The 21,018-nt window shown below is 45.0% G+C and overlaps 5 protein-coding genes across 5 annotated transcripts; 1 reads left to right on the top strand and 4 right to left on the bottom strand.

Moving 5' to 3' along the window:
• Window positions 1-1,723: 1,723 nt before the first annotated feature.
• On the bottom strand, window positions 1,724-2,425 carry BJ212DRAFT_1306481 (uncharacterized protein; the record flags this gene model as incomplete). The annotated part of the gene is made up of 5 exons (XM_041333819.1): window positions 1,724-1,824; window positions 1,877-1,961; window positions 2,038-2,192; window positions 2,253-2,336; window positions 2,386-2,425. The coding sequence occupies 5 exons, from the start codon at window positions 2,423-2,425 to the stop codon at window positions 1,724-1,726; spliced, it is 465 nt and encodes a 154-aa protein (XP_041185282.1).
• A 2,006-nt stretch (window positions 2,426-4,431) lies between these two features.
• On the top strand, window positions 4,432-6,579 carry BJ212DRAFT_1489596 (uncharacterized protein; the record flags this gene model as incomplete). Its single annotated transcript, XM_041341424.1, has 8 exons — window positions 4,432-4,569; window positions 4,620-4,682; window positions 4,726-5,082; window positions 5,129-5,227; window positions 5,280-5,390; window positions 5,442-5,829; window positions 5,866-6,030; window positions 6,392-6,579. The coding sequence occupies 8 exons, from the start codon at window positions 4,432-4,434 to the stop codon at window positions 6,577-6,579; spliced, it is 1,509 nt and encodes a 502-aa protein (XP_041185281.1).
• Window positions 6,580-12,405: 5,826 nt separating this feature from the next.
• BJ212DRAFT_1489595 (uncharacterized protein) lies at window positions 12,406-13,059 on the bottom strand (the record flags this gene model as incomplete). The annotated part of the gene is made up of 4 exons (XM_041341423.1): window positions 12,406-12,612; window positions 12,673-12,809; window positions 12,862-12,942; window positions 12,990-13,059. The coding sequence occupies 4 exons, from the start codon at window positions 13,057-13,059 to the stop codon at window positions 12,406-12,408; spliced, it is 495 nt and encodes a 164-aa protein (XP_041185280.1).
• Window positions 13,060-14,225: 1,166 nt separating this feature from the next.
• On the bottom strand, window positions 14,226-16,344 carry BJ212DRAFT_1306479 (uncharacterized protein; the record flags this gene model as incomplete). Its single annotated transcript, XM_041333818.1, has 6 exons — window positions 14,226-14,258; window positions 14,308-14,355; window positions 14,640-14,854; window positions 14,912-15,022; window positions 15,450-15,813; window positions 16,120-16,344. 6 exons carry the CDS (start codon window positions 16,342-16,344, stop codon window positions 14,226-14,228), a joined length of 996 nt encoding a protein of 331 aa, XP_041185279.1.
• A 1,697-nt stretch (window positions 16,345-18,041) lies between these two features.
• Window positions 18,042-20,030, bottom strand: BJ212DRAFT_1450710 (uncharacterized protein; the record flags this gene model as incomplete). The annotated part of the gene is made up of 8 exons (XM_041338817.1): window positions 18,042-18,153; window positions 18,184-18,543; window positions 18,610-18,625; window positions 18,678-19,015; window positions 19,069-19,160; window positions 19,182-19,321; window positions 19,523-19,710; window positions 19,759-20,030. The coding sequence occupies 8 exons, from the start codon at window positions 20,028-20,030 to the stop codon at window positions 18,042-18,044; spliced, it is 1,518 nt and encodes a 505-aa protein (XP_041185278.1).
• Window positions 20,031-21,018: the final 988 nt, after the last annotated feature.

Below are 21,018 nucleotides of genomic sequence, written 5' to 3'. Positions count from 1 at the left end.
TCCCAAGAGTGACTCTCATCACATGGAGGATGATGTTGATGATGATGCAGCTGATGGTAGATCCCTGCAAAAGAGACCCAGAAGAGAGCCAGGTCCTTCAACAGCACATGAAGGGACAGCAGTCCCACATGCAATTCCAAAGCCTCGCCCAGTCAAGCCAGTGAAAACTGGTGCACTGCTGACATCACGAACGGGTGACCTCCTGGCTGGGTTGACTGACAGAGTCACTGGCAATTTGAGGAGGATGTTGGAATGGAAGGAGGGCACATGTCTCTGGTGCCAAAAAACATGTGGGGAAAAAAACTGGCGATTGAGCCATCAGTGAGGACAACCCGGAGTAAATCAACTCAACAGCCATCAGACAATACCTCTCAAGTGACAAGAGCAAGGGAAAAGAAGTAATGGACTGATACTACACTGCCTGCCTTTATGTACATGTCAATGTTATTCAATCTTCATGGCTCAGGAGTCCTGGGTGTTGAACACAGAAGTGTAAGTCTCACTTTGGCTCACCGAGTCCCAAGTGTCAAACACTGAAGTTCAATTCTCGCTGTACAGAGGATTGCCGAGTCCCGAATTTGATCTTCAAATCGAACTCAGGACTTGGTGATCCTCTGGACAGTGAGAATTGAACTTTGGTGTTTGACACTTGGGACTCAGTGAGCCAAAGTGAGACTTACACTTCCGTGTTCAACACCTGGGACTCCTGAGCCTCTGGAACTCAATTGGAAATGGAAGAGGAATGCATTGCAAATTCGGTTGTTTACACGATGTGGGTATGTTAATGAAAATTCGGAAGTTTACATGTGGTTTGACTACTATCAAACATTTGGTACTTTACATTTGAATCTGATCTTCAAACCGATTGATCAGTGAATCTACTACCTTGAGCATTTCAATGCTCATCCATTGGGCTCTTTGCAACCTCTGGAGGTCTGCATCAGCTCTTCTGAGTTTGTCGGAAGTTTCTGCCCAAGCCATCTGGAAGGGTCGCTCAGCCTCAAGTAGCAGTGGAATGGAAGGATCAGGAAGATCCCCGGTACAGTGTTTGTAATCACCAAGTCTGTTAAGGTCACATGCTCAAGGAGGTCGGATCACAAGGGCTTGGCCTCAGCTTGTATGCTGTGCCCCTTTCCCAAGTAAGTGCCCTTAATTTCCGGGGGCTAGAACAGTCGTCCGGAGTTTCTGGGTTTTGACTAGGGCGGATAATGGACATCCAGATCTGAAACATGAGATAAATCCGACAGACATCCAGATGTTTATTGGGCAAGTGGATAAGACTAATCCGGATGAAGTCCAGACTAGAAACTAACAGAGGATGGACTACCTTTAAGGTAGAGTCGGAAATGTAGTCTAGGATGCAATCCTAAGACTCAGAATATGACAAGAGACTTATCTCGAGTCCAGAGGGCACAGGAATGAACAGGAACTAAGATGATATTCAAACTGGAGTATTTCCAAGAGTTACAGGAGGTTTATATACTGTAGGCATCATATAGGAAATCAGTCAGCAAACATAAAGGCTATGTATGAAGCATATGCAGAGTCTATTAGTAAGTAGGATGGATCACAAATAATGAACACCGGAAATGAAATGTATGTAACGGATCAATAATCAAAAGGGAAACATGGTTAACCAGAGTCCGGAGACAGGGGCAGTCTAAATGGAGTTGGGCGCTGATATAGGGTTTGGATTCTGGAAGGGAGATAAAGATAGATCAGATCATTTAAGATCTGGATCTCGGATCTGGATATCTGGAGAAGCAGATTTAGAGTTGAGAGTCTGGAATGGCATATGACAAAGTTGTTCTTGAACAGATTGCACTTGCAGACAAATTAGCACAGAGATAAATGATCTGCTTGGTCAGATACTCACACCCGGTGTGTTCATATGACCCAAATGGTCGGAACTCCCAGGCCATTGAATGTAAATCTTTGTTAGTGAGCTCCAGCTGCTCTGACTGAAGTTCGTTAGAGGTGTCATCCACTTGGGAGATACAATAAGTATCTATAATCCTCTGGAATGAATGGACTCACATGACATAGACGCTTCTGAGCAGCCGGAACATCAATCTTAGGATTGGCAGAATCCGGCAACTCATCCACATCGATGATATCATCCTCAGGCCCAAGGTACAAGTCTGGATCAATGAGAAAACCTGGATGATCAGCTTGAGCCAGAGGTGATTGATCTGCAAGGGGTTAGTGAGCATGCATGGTGATCCTTGATCCTAATGAATGGATCAACTCACTGGGTATTGCAGCCAAGACATCCAGTGATCCGGATGATGGAGAATCATATTCTATGTCATCATCTGGCCCTAGGTATAGATCATCTAAGGGATATCCGGTAAATAGATAAGGCATGATAAAAATACAACACACCTAGTGATGCCCGGGACACAGTGGACTCATCCACATCCATTGAATTGTAGTCAGTCACCAGAGGGTCATTGAATCAAATGGCTGACTGTGGACTCATGTTGTGTGGGGAACTTACTGATTTGTTGACTGATAATTGAAAAAACTTCGAAGTTCAACACAAAACTGGTGTGAAAGAGAAATAGTGACTAGGCTGGTTAGAAACTAGCGCTACTTATCCAAGTAGGTGCGAGTGTAGTATTCGACCCAAGAGGACTGCTAATGAAGCAACTCCCTACTAATATGCAAGGGGAGTGATAGTGTGAAGGACTAATAACCTATAGCGACCTAAGACCAAAAAACCAATGAGTAGCGCTATAGCGATCAGCAACAAGTGACAAGCGAGTTCCAACAAGAGGAACGTGCATATAAGTGAGAGGTGCTATGCAAGTTGTTTTATGCAATAGTGCTATGCGACATCTGACTAGCGACAGCGAGAAGAAATCAAAGGGAGCGAAAGTGAGGAGTAAGGTAAGATAGTGCAAGTGGAATGTGTCATATGCCATTCTGGACTCTCAACTCTAAATCCGCTTCTCTGGATATCCGGATCCGAGATCCAGATCTCAAATGATCTGATCTATCTTTATCTCCCTTCCAGAATCTAAACCCTATATCAGCGCCCAACTCCATTTAGACTACCCCTGTCTCCAGACTCCGGTTAAACATGTTTCCCTTTTGATTATTGATCTGTTACATACATTTCATTTCCGGTGTTCATTATTTGTGATCCGTCCTACTTACTAATAGACTTTGCATATGCTTCGTACATAGCCTTTATGTTTGCTGACTGATTCCTATATGATACCTACAGTATATAAACCTCCTGTAACTCTCAGAAATACTCCAGTTTGAATATCATCTTAGTTCCTGCTCATTCCTGTATCCTCTGGACTCAAGATAAGTCTCTTGTCATATTCCGAGTCTTAGGATTGCATCCTAGACTACATTTCTGACTCTACCTTAAGGGTAGTCCATCCTCTGTTAGTTTCTAGTCCGGACTTCGTCCGGATTAGTCTTATCCGCTTGCCCAGGTAACATCTGGACATCTGTCGGATTTATCTCATGTTTCAGATCTGGACGTCCATTATCTGCCCTAGTCAAAACCCAGAAACTCCAGACGACTGTTCTAGCCCCCGGAAATTAAGGGCACATACTCAGGAAAGGGGCACAGCATACGAGCTGAGGCCAAGCCCTTGTGATCCGACACCCTTGAGCACGTGACCTTAACAGAATGCCCGATAGTGGCTAGATTATAGCTCGACTACCGATAGTGATCCCGACATTGCAAAAGTCAAACTTAAGAGGGAACTTTACCGATGCACACTTAAAGCAAGTCAAGTGACATGTGATCAAAGAGATTGGCAAGAGTGGAATCAATTGCACTAAAACTAGGATATAGTGACTAAAGTGACTCTGACACCAGCAAAGGTCCAGGGAAGGGAAGTACTGTACTGTATGTAGGACAGGTCATTTTATCATACTGTGTAGGGGTTCAGGATTGCATAGGTGAGTATAGTAGCAACACTGGTGAGGGCATGATGTAGCAACAGGTAATAAAACATGCAGCACTGCGGAACACAAGGACACATGTAATAAGACCTGCGACTGATGAGTAGCGACATTTAAGGAAAAATAATGCACCAGTGGAGGTAGGTGGACATAGGCAGGACATGGGAGGATGGAATACCTAGGCATCGGACTGGGTAGCACACTATGGGAGAAAAGTGGTTCCAAAGTGGATAGCTTGGGAGCTGAATAGCGCTGGTGACTAGTGCCTTACTCTTTTCCTCTGGGCAAGGCAAAATATGCCTATGACACTCATACACGCCTAGTGCTGGTATGATTGTCACACCGGTGATTGCTGGAAGTTGAACCAGGACCAAACAAAGACAAACAATCAATGATTTTATCAATCTTCCATCAAATGTGTTGTTTCTTTTGAAACTTCATCCTTGTGATAACTGATTTCAACCCTATTTGAAGATCTTTAAATCTCTCAACTCAATCATCATGTCCACTCCAGTTGACAACTCTTTGACCAGTCTCAAGGCATCCACTGCCCAGATCATGGCCATCATCAGCGGTGCCTGGCAGATTCCCCCAGGTAACAGCCACTTTTCTCTGACAACACAGGTCAGTTCACTTGTGGTATGTAGCTTTCTTTTTCTTTTCTTTTTTTCTCTCTAACATCCAGGCAGGCTCAAGTGATCAAGGACTATGGGCATGACTCCCCAGGTCTGGCCCAACTGGCACAACATCAGGTATGACGATCCCTGTCTCTTGATGCATGTCTGGTGCCCCAAGCTCCTCGCCTGGGAGGCCTTAGGTGACCATACCTTTGATCTCTCAGTTGCTGCTCCTCCCTCCACAGGTCTGATTCTAGTGGACCTTCCCTCCCCACCCATCCACACTGGCAATGTCACCGGTCCCTCCACCAGCACCACCGCCAAGTTCCGGGACAAGGGGAAAGGTAAGGCTGTCGATGCTGACCTGGAGCCTGAGGCGGAAGGGAGCCGGAAGAGGAAGTCTCCCATGATTTTGGGACTCTCCTCCCAACCACTGAAGTCTGTGATGAAGACTCGCAAGCATGCGAAGTCCTCTTGCTGGGTGACGTCCAAGCCCCTAGTGGACTCAGAAGATGAGGAAGATGTGGGTATTCAGGTATGTCATCTGGTTCGTCTTTGACTTGGCTCACAGTTTCTTGTAGCCATTGTTGGGTGGAGTGCCAGAAGTCATCCTTCCCTGGCTCTCCAATTCACCTAGATCACCCCAGGTTCTGACCAAAAAGCCCTTTGGCCCCACTACAGTAAGTCACATTTATGCATCCGGGACTCAGGTGTATGCTCATACTGTACCAGGTGATTGCCAGCAGTCACCCAGCAGTCATCGAGCCCTCCCAGCCAACTCCTGAAAGCCCGGTGGAGGCACCCCCAGTCATCGATGGAGGTGATATTCTCATTCCCAGACCAGTGAGTACTTTGATTTATTTGAAAGTGTCCATTCACTAACACAATCCACAGAACAACCCATGCCAGGCTTGCACCAAGCTAAACTGGGACTGCGCAACTCGGTTGGACAAGAGGACCGGGAATCCGTGTATGTCATGCATCTGCTGCACGACAAAGAGGATCAAGTGCATCCTGGCAACTATGGGTACCCCGCCAAAACACATTCATGGGTCCTCTACCACCTGGAACACAAGGTCCAGGATGCCCTCCAAGGCTCCCTCCAAAGCTCCCCCCACCTCCCAATCCAAGGCCCAGACTCGCAGTCAGTCTCATGGCAAGTCCAGAACTCCAGGTGTCACTGCTGTGACAACCCCCAAGACCCAGACGTGTGGTCGCAGCAAGACCATCACTGCTGTCAAGGCACCCGCACCTGCACCAGCTCATAAGTCACCCAAGTTTTGTTTCATCACCATCTGACCATTATTTTCCCTTGTAGCACCTCCATCTTCGAGTTTGGCAGTCCCTGCTCCAGCACCCAGTCCAACAGTCCCTGCTGCAGCACTTGACCTGCCCATGCTGGATCTCCATGCCATGGCAATTGCAATTCGGGATGGCACAGCTTGCATTGCCATTCTCGAGGCTCATGTGGCAGAGCAGGATGGTAAGATTGATACCCTGCAACACCTCCATGAAGGCCTTAGGTGCGAAATCGTCGACCAGCACCCTGCTGTAGGGATTTCATATTCTGTGGGCTTGTATAGGCAGATATTACTTAGTGTTATGTTCGCACTTTTGGTGCTTATGTAATCATCATAGTTTTCACCTCTTACCAGTACCAGTCTGAGACTGAGCAGTTTTTAGCATGATTTCCTATCCTCTCTGAGCACTGAGCTTAGTCCAGAAACCCTTTAGGGTTGAATAGCAGCAAGGCATAGCACATTTAGCCCAACATTAGAAGTCTACTTTCCAGTTCTCTTCTTGTTGTGTTTCCCACACCGCATTCCCACTTCCCAAACCTCCAGCCAATGCAACATCCTTGTTGCTTGATCAATCCGTCCCCCCAACCATGTCACCATCCGCATCTGCACTCCCCCCTCTCATTGATCTCTCAATTGGAGAGATGACGCCTGCACCCCCGAAATTTGAGGATGCCTCTGCCATTGAGGGCCTCCTGTTTGAGTACAACCAGGTTGTTCAACCAGAGCTTTGAGATACATCTGGTGAAAATGTGGACCCAGGTGATCTGGGCAACCTGGTCCCAGAATATGATTCTTCCAATGACATGGATGTTGAGGTGAAGGTTGAAGCATCTTCAGAGGAGGTTGACATGGCTACATAATTGCATAGTGATAGACATATGTACAAGTTTTCCAATGAATGTTACCTCTGCCAGTCCATTTATTCAATCACTGAGTCTCAAGTACCGAGTAGCAAAACCCGAAAGTTAGAAACAAAGATCAAAACTCGAAACCCAACAGTCATAACAATGTATGAGTTTCAAGTTTTGAGTCTCAAATCACCAAGTCCCGAGTCCCAAAACCCAAACATCAAACCCCTTATATTGAACCCTGAAATCTGAAACTCGAAACTTGTTGAAATGTATGAGCTTTGAGGTTTGAGTGTCAATTTGTAAACTCAACACTCAAAACTCAAAGCTCATACATTTTGACAAGTTTCGAGTTTTGGATTTTGGGGTTCGATATAAGGGGTTTGATGTTTGTGTTTTGGGACTTGGGACTTGGTGATTCGAGACTCACAACTTGAAACTCATACATTGTCACAACTGTTGGGTTTCGAGTCCTGAGTCCCTAACATTGAAACCCAACACCCAAAACTCAAAAGTCATACCAATATCTGAATTTTGAGTTTTGAGTTTTGAGTTTCAAGACTCGAATCACTGAGTCCTGAGTCCTGAAACCCAAACATCGAAACCCAACACCCAAAACTTGAAAGTCATACCAATATCTGAATTTCGAGTTTTGAGTTTCAAGACTCAAATCACTGAGTCCCAAAACCCGAAGCCCAATACCCAAAACTTGAAAGTTGTAAAAATGTATGAGTTTCGAGTATTGATTTTCAAATGAAACTCAAAACTCATACATTTTTACAACTTTCGAGTTTTGGGTGTCAGGCTTTGGGTTTTGGGACTCAGCAATTCAAGTCTTGAAACTTGAAACTTGAAATTCAGATATTGGTATGACTTTCAAGTTTTGGGTGTCGGGTTTTGATGTTCAGGACTCAGGACTCAGTGATTCAAGTCTTGAAACTCAAAACCCGAAACTTGAAATTCAGATATTGGTATGACTTTCAAGTATTGAATCACCGAGTCCTGAAGTCCGACTACCGACACAACTTCAGGTGTCGGCATTCAGTATGCAGGCCTCAGTGATTCAAGACAGGAAACTCAACAGTCATACAAATGTTTGAGTTTTGAGTTTTGAGTTTTGATGTTAGTGTTTTGAAGTTTTGGGTTTTGGGTTTCAATGGTTGGGGTTCAATGTTCAGGTTTTGGGACTCGGTACTCGCTGTGTTGACTTTGATCGACGTTGACAGGATCTGAGTCTGAATGTCATTGATGACTTGGATCAAAACTAGTGCAACAGCATTGCTCATATGTCCATATAGTATACCAATACCTCAGCCCATATGTCTAAATGATATGTATCTGGGCCCACCTGTCTATGTAATATACCCTATGTTGGCCCACCTGTCCATGTAATATGCCCCTATGTCGGCCCACCCATCTATCTAATATACCCCCACCTCAGCCCACCCGTCTATCTAATATACCCCCACCTCGGCCCACCCATATATATAATAAGTATTTCACTGCCCCATTGGCCCACCCATCTACAAAATAATACTAATACATTGGCCCACCTGTCTATATAATAATATCTGCCATACATCTCTCTTCAGCCCAGCTGTCTATAATATATGTCTATCCTACTCTACATATTGCCCAGATGGGCCCACCCATCTCCATCAGTAATAATATTTCTTCTGGCCCATCCGCCATCATTGAGGATATTTATAACATGGGCATAGATGGACCCACCCGTCCCCATTGGAAATAATATCCCTCCTGGCCCACCCATCAACATCGAGGATATACATAACATCAGCCCATAGTCTACTGGCCCGTCTTATATGGGATATTATGTAGGTCAGGTGACCCGTATAATACGGAGTTTGTCACTGAAGGGGCTCATAGACTATCCATATGCTTCGTACATACCTCAGACCCTGCTGATTGATCATTCTGTCAGATACCTATAGTATATAACCTCCTGTAAATCTCTGTAACACCTCAGTTCGAATATCATCTTAGTTCTGCTCATTCCTGTCCTCCAGACCTGAGTATCTCTACTCTTGTCACCCTCCGAGACTTAGGATTGATTCCTATAGTCTATCCATATCTGCCTCTGTCTACAACAGTCCACTACCATTAGTTTCTAGTCTGGACTTGTCTGGATTAGCCCTATGATACTTATCCTGCATCTGGAAGTCATCTGGATCTGCTACACTACTTGTCTGACCCTCCAGATGCATTAGTCTTGCCCTCCTGAAATAAGGGGCAATACTCAGGTAAGGGGCACAGCGCATGAGCTGAGGCTGAAGCCCTTAGGATCCATTAGCCCTTGAGTATGACCTTAACAAGAGGGGGAGGTACACTATACAATAAAGGATTACCCTATGGTCCTGAGCTCCTGATACATTGTTTCTATTGCTGAATAGATGATGGGGATATAATTTCAAAGTCTATTCACCTAGAAATAAACACATAGGAACATCTTTTGTATTTTTATGGATACATGCTATATCCATTTTAAGTACCAAGTCCCAACACTTGATAGTTGGTGGTCAGTATTCAAGCTCCAAGTGCTAATATCACCTACCAATATGTTCACCTTGACTCAGACTACAACTTTCATTTTTTTCATTATCCCCAATGTTTCAAATTTCTTTAGCATATATCTTGGTCAAATGATACCCGATGGACAAGAAGGGACTGCCAATACACTCACCTAGACTTGGACCACAACTTTCATTGTTTTCATTATCCCTGAGGGAGAGTGATTTACCAATATCAACTACCAAGTCTCAACTGCTGAATCCCGAGTACTGAGTCCCAACACTTGGTAGTCATCATTATCACCTTGGCAGTGATATAAGTCCCAAGTCCTGAGAACCCACTATCAAGACCTGAAACCCAAGTTCCAAACCTGACCACCAAATACCAAGTGTTGGTACTCAGGACCCAGGACTGTTGGCTGGAGTACCCGACTACTGATTCCTGTTACAGTGCCCCACTCTTTTTCCCATCATCACTGTGGACTCCTATATGGCTGTACTTCTAACGCTTCCTTTTCACTGTGCTGTTTCCTCATGGTCTCCTTTATCTCTGACTCATACCTTGTTTTCCCATGAACCTTCCATTTCTAGTACTAGTTACCCTTTGCCCAGCTTGGTCTGTGCACAATTCCTTTACGTATATAAACCCTAGTTACCACTTGTATTTTCTCTAACTTGAATCTATTCGGTTCTCTCTGATAACTTGAACTCTAGCTCCTGGGGAAGGAGGCTAGCCATTGTCCCATTTCAACTCTAGATCCTGCAGGAGTCTAGACAATTGCTCCTGAGGGAGGCATTGATTCGATAAGGCTTAGTCCTTGATCAACCCTGATCTTGATTCCTTTATTGGAATGACGCTCTATCTGAGTTCATAACAATTCCTGGGTACTGAGTATCAGAACTGAGTACTGAGTACCCAACTACTGATTCCCAGGTACCAAGTACTGATTCTCAAGTCTCGAGTACCATCACTCAGTAGGACCACCAATACACTCACATAGACTTGGACTAAAACTTTCATTAAGGAAGTGAAGCATAATAATGATTTTCATTTTTTCATTATCACCAATGTTTCAGATTTATTTAGCTTATATCTTGGTCAAATGATAACCAATTGACAAGGAAAGACTACCAAGACACTCACCTTGACTCAGACTACAACCTTTGTTAAGAAAGTTAAGCATAATAACAACTTTCATTTTTTCATCATCATTTGCCTATATGGACTGCCAAGTCCTGAGTCCCAACACTTGGAAGTCAGTAGTACCAGGTTTTGGGTTTCAGGCTTCAGCACTTGACACTTGGTGAATTGTGTAATGAAATAAAAAATTTCATGTTATATACATTTTTTTGAGATTCAGTTTTTGAGTCTTGAGATTTGGTTTGCAGTGTTTGGTTTTTGAGTTTCGGGTATCAAGTCTTGGGTTTCAGCACTCAACACTCAGTGAATTGTGTAATGAAATAAAAAAATTTCATGTTATATGCATTTCTTTGAGATTTGGTGTTTGGTTTTGGTTTTCAAATTTCAGGTGTCAAGTCTCGAGTTTCGGGCTTCAGGCTTTGGGTTTTGGCACTCGACACTCAGTGAATTGTGTAATGAAATAAAAAAATTCATGTTATATGCATTTTTTCAAGATTTGGTGTTTGGTTTTTGGTTTTCAGTTTTTGGTTTTGGGTTTTCAAATTTTGGGTGTCAAGTCTCAAGTTTTGGGTTTTGGGCTTTGGCACTTGACACTCAGTGAATTGTGTAATGAAATAAAAAAATTTCATGTTATATACATTTTTTCGAGATTTGGTTTTTGGTTTTTGATTCTTGAGTTTCAGGTTTTTGGTTCTTGAGTTTCAGGTTTTGAGTCTCAGCACTCGATACTTGCTGATTTGTGTAGTGAAAAATTCACATGTTGCATACTGTCATATCCCATATGCCAGACCTAGATCCCATAATATTCCCACGCCTCCCAGGCCTATTTCCAGACCCCACATCCAACTCATTCCCAGATCCCCTTCTGCCATGTGCTCCACACCTCAGCAGGATTAGCTCTGCTATGGATTTACCCCTGAGCTCCAGACTTCTGGATCTTCACTACTAGCCTGATCTGTACACCCCTATCCTGTCCACCATATGCACATTCCATCCAGCAAGACATCTGGACTTTACGTCCTCTTGGATTCTGGACTACATCCACCACCTCACATATCTCAGTCCTGTTTCCGCCTTGCCTTCTGGATCCCCAGATCTCCGGACCTCTGGATATTAACTGTTACTATCTCTGGATCTATTCCCACCCTCCATCTAAGATCCTGCACCTATCCCCATTTAGGCATCTCTGCCTTTCCAGTTCTCAGTTGTCTCTGTTTCCATCTTGCTGATTGACCCTTCACCTGAGTGACACCTATTCCCACACTTGTTAGTAACGTACATAGTATAACATATTTGTTACTAATGAGGGGGGCAAACCTATGCTGCAGTACTTCAGCGATAGCTGCAACAATCAGCAGTGACTTCAGGAATATTAAGAGGGTGGGTAAATAACATATCAGGGCTATTGATTTGTCATCTCCCTGGATATCTCCCTTACAACACTGCCGCTACGCCTTCTGATGGTTCCCACACCTCTCTTTTTCATCTCCACATTGTCCTTGACGATGTGCTTGCTATCCCACTCATTCCTCTCCCAACTCTAGCTGTTCTTTTGGTTTTAGCTTGTCGACACCCTTGCATTCTACAACGCTCTTTTCCTTCTCTCATTGCCCTGGATAATCTCTTGCCACTGCCAGGAGCTACAAGGTATGTTGCTGTCCTTATGCCTCCTGACGCCTCTAACGCCTTCAACACCTCTCTCTTTCACGCCCCACATCATCCTCAACAATGTGCTCGCTCCTGCAGTCATTCCTGGCCCAGCTCTACCCGCTCCTATTGATTGTTCCAACCTTGTGTTGATCAGTCTTTGCTGGCACTTGCTTTTACCCTCCATGTGACATGTCCTTGCCCAGGTCCCATGCTACCATGATCACCACGCTACCACAATCACCACGCTACCATGATCACTGCGCTACCACAATCATGTTCTTCCTAATGTGATGTGAACCTGTTTGTCAATCAAACAAGCTTGACACTGATGATTATTGTGCTCAGTGTTATCATTACCATCCTATCAATGTGTCTAGAAGGTGCATAGTACTAGTCCGAATCCGAATCCAAGTCTGAGCTTGAGCTTGAGCTTGAGCTTGAGCTCAACTCGTCATCAGTGTTGACAGTGGCTTTACTCTTGGGTTGTGAAACACAAGCCCTGGCTTTCCTTTGCACATAAACTTGTTCCCCATGTGCATGCCGATCCCGGTTATCCTTCATCCTCTTGACAAGCTCCTCGTCTGAGAGAGAGACCCACTTGCACAAATCAGACTTGAGAGCATTTAACAAAACCTGAACCTGTGCTCTTCCACCAACCTTCAAGGGATTTTTCACCCCCCCCGGCAAGGGCCACTTAGTTAGCTCAACACCATGACGTTCTACTATAGCATGCTCATAGTTTGTATAATTCATTTTGACTTTGCCTGACACATTCTTCTCCATTAAGATAAATTCTTTGATGAATTATGTTAGTGACAGCACGAGGGGACACTATGAAGCACATACCAAGGTTATCTTGGATAAGCTCACAGCATTCACTAATAAGTTTGTTGAGTGGCCATTGACAGTTAAGTGTTACATGTTCATCTTTGAGACAATCAGTAGGCTACAAGATGAGGACAAAGATAACATACCAAGCTTGCTAATCACGAATGCTTCCAGCTTCAGTCCAAGATGCTGTGGCTCAATGCTGTTAAGAACCATGCTCAAAGAAGAGAGAGACTGACTCAGAGGGGCTTGGCCTCAGCTCGTACACTGTGCCCCTTACCCAAGTATGTGCCCTTCATTTCAGAGGAAGTCCAATGATGGTCCGATGAAGTCTGGAGGACTTCCAGAGGCTGGCTACTCTGGTGGAGAGTGTGGGAGGACTTCTGGAGGAGCGCGGGAAATGTCCAGAGGAGCGCGGGAGAGTTCCCACTGCAAGGTAATACTTCTACAGGAAAACAGGATGGATGGATAGGAGGTCCAGAGGACAGGATGTCTGGAGGTCCAGAGTACAGAGGACAGGAGGTCTGGAGGTATGGAGGACAGAACGTCCAAAGGTATGGAGGGCGGAATGTCCAAAGGTATGGAGGGCGGAATGTCCAAAGGACAGGATACCAGGACATCCAGAGGTACAGAGGACAGGAGGTCCGGAGGTCCGGAAGGAATAGGGGCTACATCGGACTTCGTCCAATGTAGAAGCAAACAGAGGTAGACTACCCTAAGGTAGAGTTGGAGGGACAGGAAGTGGACCTAAGTCTGGAAAGAGGGTAAGTGCCGGAAAGGCAAGACTCCAGCCTAGGGAAGCAATCCCTAGACTTGGGACAGAGACATAGGGGGCAAATCCGAAGGTCCAGAATTCCGGCCTAGGGAATCCTTCCCTAGGCCTTACAGAAAAGGACAAGACTCAGATGGACTGAAGTCCAGAAGATGATTGGGCAGATCTAAGGTGATATTCAGACTGAGGACTCTACTGTAGTTGTACAGGGGTTATATACTAGAGGCTATCTGAGAGGATCAGTAAGCAAAGGAGTAAGGCTATGTATGAGCATGCGGAAACACATTGGTAAGTAAGATGGAACATAAGTAAATGAACTCAGAGATGAAACTAGTACAAGGATCAATCAGCAAGATGGAAACAGAGATAACCAAGAACTGGAAAGGGGGAGATGCCTAAATGGGGATAGGCGCAGGATCTCGGACAGAGGGTGGGAATAGGTCTGGAGATAGTACAGTTAATATCTGGAGGTCCGGAGATCTGGGGATCCAGAAGGCAGGACAGAAACAGGACTGAGATATGTGAGGTGGTGGATGTAGTCCAGAAACAGGTCCGGAAAGCGTGGGAATATGATGGGATCTATGTCTGGCATACGGGATATGACAAATGCCTAGGACGTCCCAAACAAATTTTTGAGATTTCTCTGTAAAAAAAATCTTTGGTTCTGCAAGATCTTCAATTCTGCCACATACTGCCACATAAAACCCCTCCAGACCAGTGCATGCATGGAGCGCCATCCACTGAGGATAAATTTCAGTTGTATTAGTGGTGGTGTCTCGGACGGTAAATAAATAAATGAAGAGGTACCAAAGACAGCAGAGACAAATGAGTAGACAGAGGGCAAATGAATAGACGAGAGATGCCACCAGGGCAAATGAATAAATGAGAGATGCTGCAGAGGGCACAAGAGGAGTGACAGGGGAAAATGAATAAATGAGAGATGCCACAGAGGGCACAAGAGAAGTGACAGGGACAAACGAATAGACAAGAGATGCCACAGAGGGTGCAAGATACTTCGACATACCTCACGATCCATGAATGTGAATGCTGCATTCACATCATGTTTGATGGCCTTTGGGTTTGAACGTGCAGTACGGTTCTTTTCTTGGCAATCCTCGAGAACACAGGCATTGTAAGCTTGCTTTTCAGCAAAGGTTAGCTTGCGATAATCTTGGAGTAACATGGCCTTGTTTTCTGTGATGAAGGCTGTAAGTTTTGTGCAATCACCTCTGCCTAAACCTAATGAAAAATTCGTGAGCACCAGTGTTACTTCACAAATTAAATTATTACACTGACCTTCATTTTCATCCTTGAGTTGGGCTTTGACAAATGTGTTCCAGGAGTTAACACCTCTGGTCTTCTGCAGCATGCGACTGCGAAGAAACAGTTGGTTTCTGGTCCACTTCACTGATATACAAGACAATTAATATATATCAGCAATAAGATATTTATGATGCAGACTCGCCAGCCATGTTTTTGTGCTATGTCAGCAGCCTCTGCTTCATATGACTCCTTGGCAGTGTCAATATCATCAGTGAGTGCTTTGTGACAGGCATGCTGTTGAGCCTTTTGGGTCGCCATCAGTTGTGCATGCACTCAATGAATTTTAGGAGTTGGATGAGGAACCATTGAAGTCAAGGAGTGAATGGCAGCAAAGTTTTATACATTTCAAGTTCAGGGACAAGGACAAATACATGAAGCGAACTGAGATATTGTGAACAAAGCAATATGAGTGGTCCATCATATGCGAGAATGGAGCGAAGCGAAACAACTAAGTCCAGACTAAATTGAAGGTTAGTCAGGTTGAAACAGAGTCCAAATGGGCAGAACTCACTAAGTTTACGGTCATGACTTGCACTAGCCATAATTTGAAGCATGTTGTGATGGCATTCTTCTGGGATATCAAGCTTCACAAGTATGGCCTTCCAACTGTTTACTTGGTATCCCTCAACCTGCTGGATGCAGCGCCAGATCTTGTCCTTAGTACTGTGGTGAAGGGAAAGGCCAAGAAGTGCACTGTTGATTTCACCACAGATACAGTCATAACCTGCATCGCAAGTTGACTGAATGGGACCTGGATCAGATGTCATGAGGTAAATGTGGTTAGTGACTGAAACTCCGTCCTTGTCACTGCGCAACATGGTTTTCATTTGCACTGCATTTCCCGCCTCATTGCCGACCAGCTGTTTTTTTTTTCCCTGTCAGAATCCGTTAGTTGTCAGGACATTTCTCAGGGTCAGAACACCCACATTGTGACATTTGTGTGATTCCTTCACATCAGAAGAAGTTGGTTAAGCCATTAGTTTCTTTATGGCAGGGGACGTGCACTTCACTAATACAAAAGGTCGTGATGGGGGGCTCAGACCACCTGAAAGAATGCGATCTTCTGTCATATGAGCAGCGTGTTCTACAGCAGCACTGGTATTAGGTAGTAGCTGGGCTGCTAAGATGAAAGCGTGTGATGGTATTGTGAGGGGACTCGTGCTGCCTGGTAGTATACGGACATGATAACCAGTGTCCTTTGGCTGTGTGACATGCTTAGGGCGCCGCTTTGTGACTCCACTTGCTTCAGCAAGATCATGGCCCTTGGACACAGGAAGTGCAGGTGGTTGAGGGAATGGTGTAGAAGTGAAATCTGGGCTGCCAAACGTAGGGAAAGTCGAGTCACTCGAATGGTTGGTGTTAGACCATGAAGTCGGGAAGTCAAATGACTCGGATGTGAAAGACATGATACTGTCATCAGGAGTCTGATGAGCGTGGCAACCGTTGGGTGAGTCTGAGGGATTTGGATATAAGAAACCATCTGGTTGGACATGTTCAGAGGACATGCTAGAATTTTGGTCCAATGCTGCTATTCCTGCCACACAACTGTTAAAACAAACTTATCAAAGCTGCAAGTGAATCATATGTACTTTCAACCATGCTTTTAGGTAGTTTGACCTCATTCTGTCATATCCCACAATCCAGACCCATGTTCCATCATATTCCCACACCTTCCGAGCCTACATCCGGACCCCACTTCATATCCAGCTCATTCCCAGATCCCCTTCTGCTGTGCTCCACACCTCAGCAGGATTGACTACACTCCAGATTTACCCCTGAGCTCCAGACCATCGGATCTCCACTGCTAGCCTGATCCATACCCCCCTGTCCCATCCACCCTATGCACACTCCATCCAGCAAGACATCCAGACTTCACCTCGTCTTGGATTCTGGACTATATCCACCTTCTCATATTCCGGTCCTGTATCCACCTTGTCTTCCAGATCCCCAGATCTCCGGACCTCCGGATATTAACACCAGACCTATTCCCACCCTCTGTCCGAGATCCTGCACCTATCCCCATTTAGGCATCTCTACCTTTCCGGCTTTCAGTTACCTCTTCTTCTGTCTTGCTTATTGATCCTTGTACAAGTCTTCATCTCCAAGTTCATTTACTTATGTTCCATCTTACTTACTAATGTGTTTCCACATGCTCGTACATAGCCCTGCTCCTTTGCTTACTGATCCCCTCAGATATTGTCCAGTATATAACCCCTGTAGATACTCCTGTAGTTCCTCAGTTTGAATATCAACTTAGACTTGCCCAATCCTCTCTTGGACTTTGGTCCACCTAAGTCTGTCCTACCCATCAGGCCTAGGGATTGATTCCCTAGGCTGGAGCTCTACCTTTCCAGCACTTACCCTCTTTCCGGACTTAGGTCCAATCCCTGTCTCTCCAACTCTACCTTAGGGTAGTCTACCTCTGTTTGTTTCTACATCGGACTTCGTCCGATGTAGCCCCTATTCCTTCCGGACCTCCGGACCTCCTGTCCCTCGTACCTCCAGGCATCCTGGTCCTTTGGACGTTCTGTCCTCCTAACCCTCGGACATCCTATCCTCCTGTCCTTCAGACATCCTGTCCTTCATACCTCTGGACATCCTGTCCTTCTGTCCTCTGTCATCCTGCCCTCCTGTCCTCCTGTCCTCCTGTCCTCCTGTCCTCCAGACCTTTTGGACCTCCTATCCTTCCACCCTGTTTCCTGTAGAAGTATTACCTTGCAGTGGGAACTCTCCTGAGCACTTCCTGCACTCCTCCGGAACTCTCCTGCACTCCTCCGGACGTTTCCTGCGCTCCTCCGGAAGTCCTCTAGCGCTCTCCAGCAGAGTAGCCAGCCTCCGGAAGTCCTCCAGACTTCGTCGGACCATCATTGGACCTCATCTGAAATGAAGGGCACATACTCGGGTAAGGGGCACAGCGTACGAGCTGAGGCCAAGCCCCTCTGAGTCAGTCTCTCTCTCCCTTGAGCAACATGGTTCTTAACAGCTACTAGTAAAAGGGTCACAAGCAAATATACAAGAGATGCCACAGAGGGTGCAAGAGAAGTGACAGGGGAAAATGAATAGACGAGAGATACCACAGGACATAGAATTGACAGTATGAAAGTTACAAAGAATGCAACACTAAATCTTCAGGACCATTCACGCTACCCTCATCATCTCTGTCTCCATTGGATGCAGTCACTGTCTGGTCTGTAGGAAGATGATCACCTGTGTATCTGTTGAGTGCATAAATTTGTTGGAGTCACTTGCAATGGTTGTTGTTGACACGGTGGTGCTTGGCATACAATGTCTTCAACTTAGCTATGAGTGGAGAATCTGGGTCATCAGTGAGGAGTGAATCAATAGCTTCCAATGTGGTCCTGTCCTCATGCTCAACCCAACAATGTAAGCATTTGATCTTGACATTGAGCCATACAATCTCTTCATGTGATCGCACCAATTTGAAATACCTTGCGGCTATCTCGCAATTAGCAGACACAGTCCATGGTTTTGTGAGGATATCGTGGCATGAGTGTTTCAGAACTGAAAATTCACCGAGAGATGCGTAACTGACAATTTTGGTATAGTTGAGCACGGGATGTGGTGGATTTTGTAAGGGTGCGAGTCTATTGTACTTCTCCAAAGCCATTCAGATGGCAGCCAAACGTCGTGTGATGGCCTTTGAGATATACTTTCGCATCTTGTAGCCTATGGTAGTCCATGAGTACATCACCTATCTGAATGTCCAATAAGCGCCTACCAGTGCTGGCAAGATTAGCCTTTGATAACTCAAAAAGATGCCGAACAACTAAGCCCTCCAATTCCTCAACCAAACAAATGAATTGATGTTCCTGAGAATATCTGACTGCTTGCATGTATTTTGGGTCATGCGGTAGCCACCGCTCCATAATGCTGTGATGACGCTCGAAATCTTCAACAACATTCAATTGCAGCTCATATTTGCGTAGCGCAGATGCATGCTCAGATTTGAATGCTCTGGAATTGTTGTGAGCGGTGGCATTGAGGCCAGATGTGCAAGTGAAATTTGCAGGAGTGTACATCAGAAAGGGCACAGAAGTAAGACGGCCATATGTTTCTCTAAGACATGCAATGAGAACTAGTACACAAGTAAACAGGGCGCAAATACAAACTCCACATATTGAAGCTTCTCAAGCTGTTCGATGTAAGCCACTGTGATTGCATCCAAAGTAGGTTCCATAGCAACATTGCTGAGATACTCAAACTCCTCATTTCACCAGTTTACGAAGTCCACATCCATAAGATCATGGAGTTGCTTGAATTCCTCGAGGATGGGCATGTTGGTCTCAATGATCTGAAGAGCTTGAACATAGTTGTTGTAAAGAAATGCACCTGAAATAGTTAGAAAAAAATTGCTGTTGGGCGCTCAAAAAGACATACCAAGGTCTGAGTACCAGTCCATGTCCCATTGATCGAAGTGGAGGTTGAGGAACTGCATCCAATGGAAGTATGATGCATGTCAGATCAAAATTGCAGCACTGTTTGAACTAGCGAAGATGCATTCACAAGTCTCGAGGTCTTCAAGTCCTAGACCATTGAGATACAAAGGGTGATTCTGAAGCTGACAGCAGTGGTCATGAGAAAAGCTGTGGAAGGCGTTTACAACAACCTGTAGATTTAGTCCAGCTGCCTTGACTCCAATAGAGCTTGTTGCAATTGTTTTACAAGATGAGCATGCAATATCATGTCCAATAGCCTGATCCATGCTGCAGACATTGAGCAGTCTATTGACTGTGGCCAGACCATATTTCGCACTGTTGGTGGATGATGAGTGTAGTACAAACGAGAGTTAAAATACGTACAGTTCACCACTGCATTTCATTTCAGTTACACTTTCGATGAGCCCATGATGACACACTAGAAGAAAAATTCCTGTCTGGTCAAACACAGTAATTTTATCATTGTCCACAGCCTTGGCTGCAGTCCAGTTCTCTGTGCAAGCACTTGATATTGTTGATTCTACCATGGAGGATTCACTAGTTTGATGCCAAATGTCATCCTTGAATTGGTCTACCTTGGCCTTGGAAATAAATACCGGCTCGAAATAGGCGCGGATCAGCTGATCCTGACCCATCCAATTGCTTGGCTGAGAAATTGCCGTCCATTGTGTGGAGACATGCTGGTGACAAGAATGACTCATTAGGTTGCTGTAAAATTGATTTAATTATATCTACATATTTGAGAATGGAGTGTTACCTTGAATGTACAGGAAGGACAAGAACCATTGATCTGCCAGGTATGGGATCTCTGCCCAAGATCCAGTCAACATGACTCCCGAATTTCCCGCAAGATTTGTAGATAGATATCGAACACATCAGAAATTGATCGCAAAACCATCGAAAATATGTAATCTGTATAGTAAGTGAGTATGACATCATACATAACATGCTACAACACTTACGTCATGAAGTATACACAAAACCTTTGTGATCGCTTGGATACTAAACGAGGATTGATGTCATCATATTGGTGATATAGTTTGAGGCATTCAATGTGAATAGCGATAGTCGGCTGTAGTGGGGAGCACCCCAAAAGTCCCATGTGAAGGAGGGCTGCATTCGCTGGTTCATTAGGACGCTGCTAGATGGTGATGGCATGTGCAAAACCTTTGAATGTGATTGAGTGTAAGTAAGGGCCATGTATTGAAGGAATGAAACCTTACTGGAAATTCCAACAACATCAACATGAAACATGTTAGAGCAATGGTATTGTCTTTCAGTTGGCGCTTCATGTCTCCATGCCAAGTAGCCATCAACAAGGGTGGGCATCTGCTCCTTCCAAGTGGCATTGGCATGCTGGCAATGTTTTGTTGGGTCCACACATCAATGCACCCGTGTAGAGGAGGTTCCCTAGAGATAAACGTTAGATACCTATGTAGAGGGGGGAAAATGCTTACGTTTCTTGAGAGCATGTCTTGAAAAATTCAGACAAAAGCGGACCACCCACAGGCTCCTTAGCAACTCATTTCTGCTATCATCAACAATCTCGCCTCCAAAGTCCATGGTCTCAAAGGAATCTTGCCCAGCCTCCAACTCGCTTCAGCGAACAGCTCCTGCATGCAT

This window comes from Suillus subaureus, assembly GCF_016647635.1.
Source record: "Suillus subaureus strain MN1 chromosome Unknown BJ212scaffold_298, whole genome shotgun sequence".
Lineage (NCBI taxonomy): Eukaryota > Fungi > Basidiomycota > Agaricomycetes > Boletales > Suillaceae > Suillus > Suillus subaureus.
The sequence above is the reverse complement of the archived record's forward strand: the minus strand, read 5'-3'. Positions and strand labels throughout refer to the sequence as shown.